Source organism: Penaeus monodon, chromosome 29, assembly GCF_015228065.2.
Source record: "Penaeus monodon isolate SGIC_2016 chromosome 29, NSTDA_Pmon_1, whole genome shotgun sequence".
NCBI lineage: Eukaryota > Metazoa > Arthropoda > Malacostraca > Decapoda > Penaeidae > Penaeus > Penaeus monodon.
This window is the reverse complement of record NC_051414.1, coordinates 9,527,426-9,529,267: the sequence shown is the minus strand read 5'-3', so window position 1 is coordinate 9,529,267 and position 1,842 is coordinate 9,527,426. Positions and strand designations below refer to the sequence as shown.

Here is a 1,842-nt window from a genome sequence, read left to right as displayed (position 1 = left end):
AATAAATTTACTTTTAAAATATAAGTTTTGGATACATTTACACGATATAGGTTTTGCACCATGACTCCAGAGTAATATACAATAGCTTATAGATTGATAAGTATGTGTATCTACATTTACCAAGTATGAAGTACATATGGGAAACAAAATAACAGTGTTAAATTATATGATAATATTTCCGCTTGACTTCACTCCTGTCATTGGTAGAGTCAAATTTGTATTCAAGTCTGGATATTATTTGAAATCAGTCCTTTTCACTGGAAAAAAACATTACAATACAAAAAATCATCCCCATTAGGGATTTTTTATTTTGGAAAAATAAAACCCGACATAGCATATTCAATAATGAAAAAATAATAGTTAACAATGAACCTGTCCCCCTCCCCCCCAAAAAAAAAGTCAACATTTGAAAATAAAACAGCAATAGGTCTTTGTAAATATTGAAGAAGCTATCAATCCTTTTCATGTTTTTTCTGGAAAAGAATGAATTGTGGACAATAGAGGCTGTAGGTAAGTGGACACCTCACCCAGCCTCCTCTCCAATAGTTTCAATTTGATTATTTCTTTTTTTAATATAAAAAATATAAAAAAGAACTCTGATGAGTTCAAACTTCAATTAGAATATAGTAGTTTGGCTTCACCCCAGCGTTCAGTACCATCCAGTGTCTACAATTTTATGTGACTCAAAATCTGACACTTGCATTTGAAAGAGTGTAGGGTGTGTTGTGGGCGGATTTATGAATTTCAGAAAACTGGAGAGATGTTGTTATTTCATAGTGATAAAATAAAAACAATGAACCACAGCATGAGCAAGCTACTGTGGGATAGCAGGGTAAAAATCATATATGAAAAGAATCATAAGCTTTTACTCTACAACATACAAATTGATAACTGAGTCATCTGAAATCATTATCTTTTTGAGATCAAATGATCAGAGCAAAGTGGGCATCAGGACAATTCATTAAAACCCTAGGAAAAAGAATGCTTCTAGTTACCTAGATAGCACAACTAGTCTTAAAAAAAAGGGTAATAAACACTTGATTTTGTTTCCCAAGCTATATCAGGCTAGCATAACTATGCCTTTAACCTTACCCTCAGTGTCACACTCTCTCACCTGACATTCTTATGTGTTCCTTATCCGAGTTCCAGAAGCAATTGATCCACTTAGTCCAGTAGTATCGGCCATTGAGCATGAGCCAGGCCCATGTCTCCTTGAGCCTGGCCCAGACCACTGTCATGAGGTGGAGTGAGAGACGGGAGCTCATGACCATGACATCAGCAGAGAGGGTGCCCAGCCACAGGACTGCCTGCAGTGCCAGCCCCACCCACTGCACCACCACAGCCCAGCTCGCCACCACCAGTTCTGCAAAAGGGAAGGGAAGAGGGGTGTTCTCATGAACCGTGAAGACTAAAATGATAACACAAGAAAAAGCAGTGTGTAAAGGTATTGTCAAGATTCAGAGTTTAATAGGAAAATATCCGTGTATCTAAATATTATAACAAAACAAAGAAAAATGATACACAAGAACACTTTTATTTATTTACAACACAGAATATTGGATCCACTAGATGACTGACATGGTACAGAAAGTTGTTATGCTCATGGCTATTTATCTTAAGTCCAAAAAGACTGATAATCCTCTAAGATAAATGCTTCCTTGCCTGAATGTGTAAATGATGTTCCTTTTCGCTCCTCTGGGTTACCCTTTTCGACTGGTTTTCCCGATTTCTCTCAAACCCTCGTGATTATTCGGCCTTTTTTTCTGCTTGCTGCTCGCCCCTGGTTTTGTTCTATTGCTTTTTTTGTTGCTGTTACCTATTGTTTGCACTGTGCTCTGCTGT

The 1,842-nt window shown here is 37.1% G+C and overlaps 1 protein-coding gene across 1 annotated transcript in view; it reads right to left on the bottom strand.

Annotated features, from left to right (window-relative positions):
* Positions 1–1,723, bottom strand: part of LOC119591724 — a 2,686-nt gene extending 963 nt beyond the window's left edge. The window contains exons 1-2 of the mRNA XM_037940473.1: positions 1,663–1,723; positions 1,115–1,363 (exon numbers count right to left, since the gene is read on the bottom strand). Of these exons, the coding sequence (XP_037796401.1) occupies positions 1,115–1,271 (157 nt within the window). The 5' untranslated portion in view covers positions 1,272–1,363; positions 1,663–1,723. The remainder of the gene's footprint in view (positions 1–1,114; positions 1,364–1,662) is intronic.
* Positions 1,724–1,842: the final 119 nt, after the last annotated feature.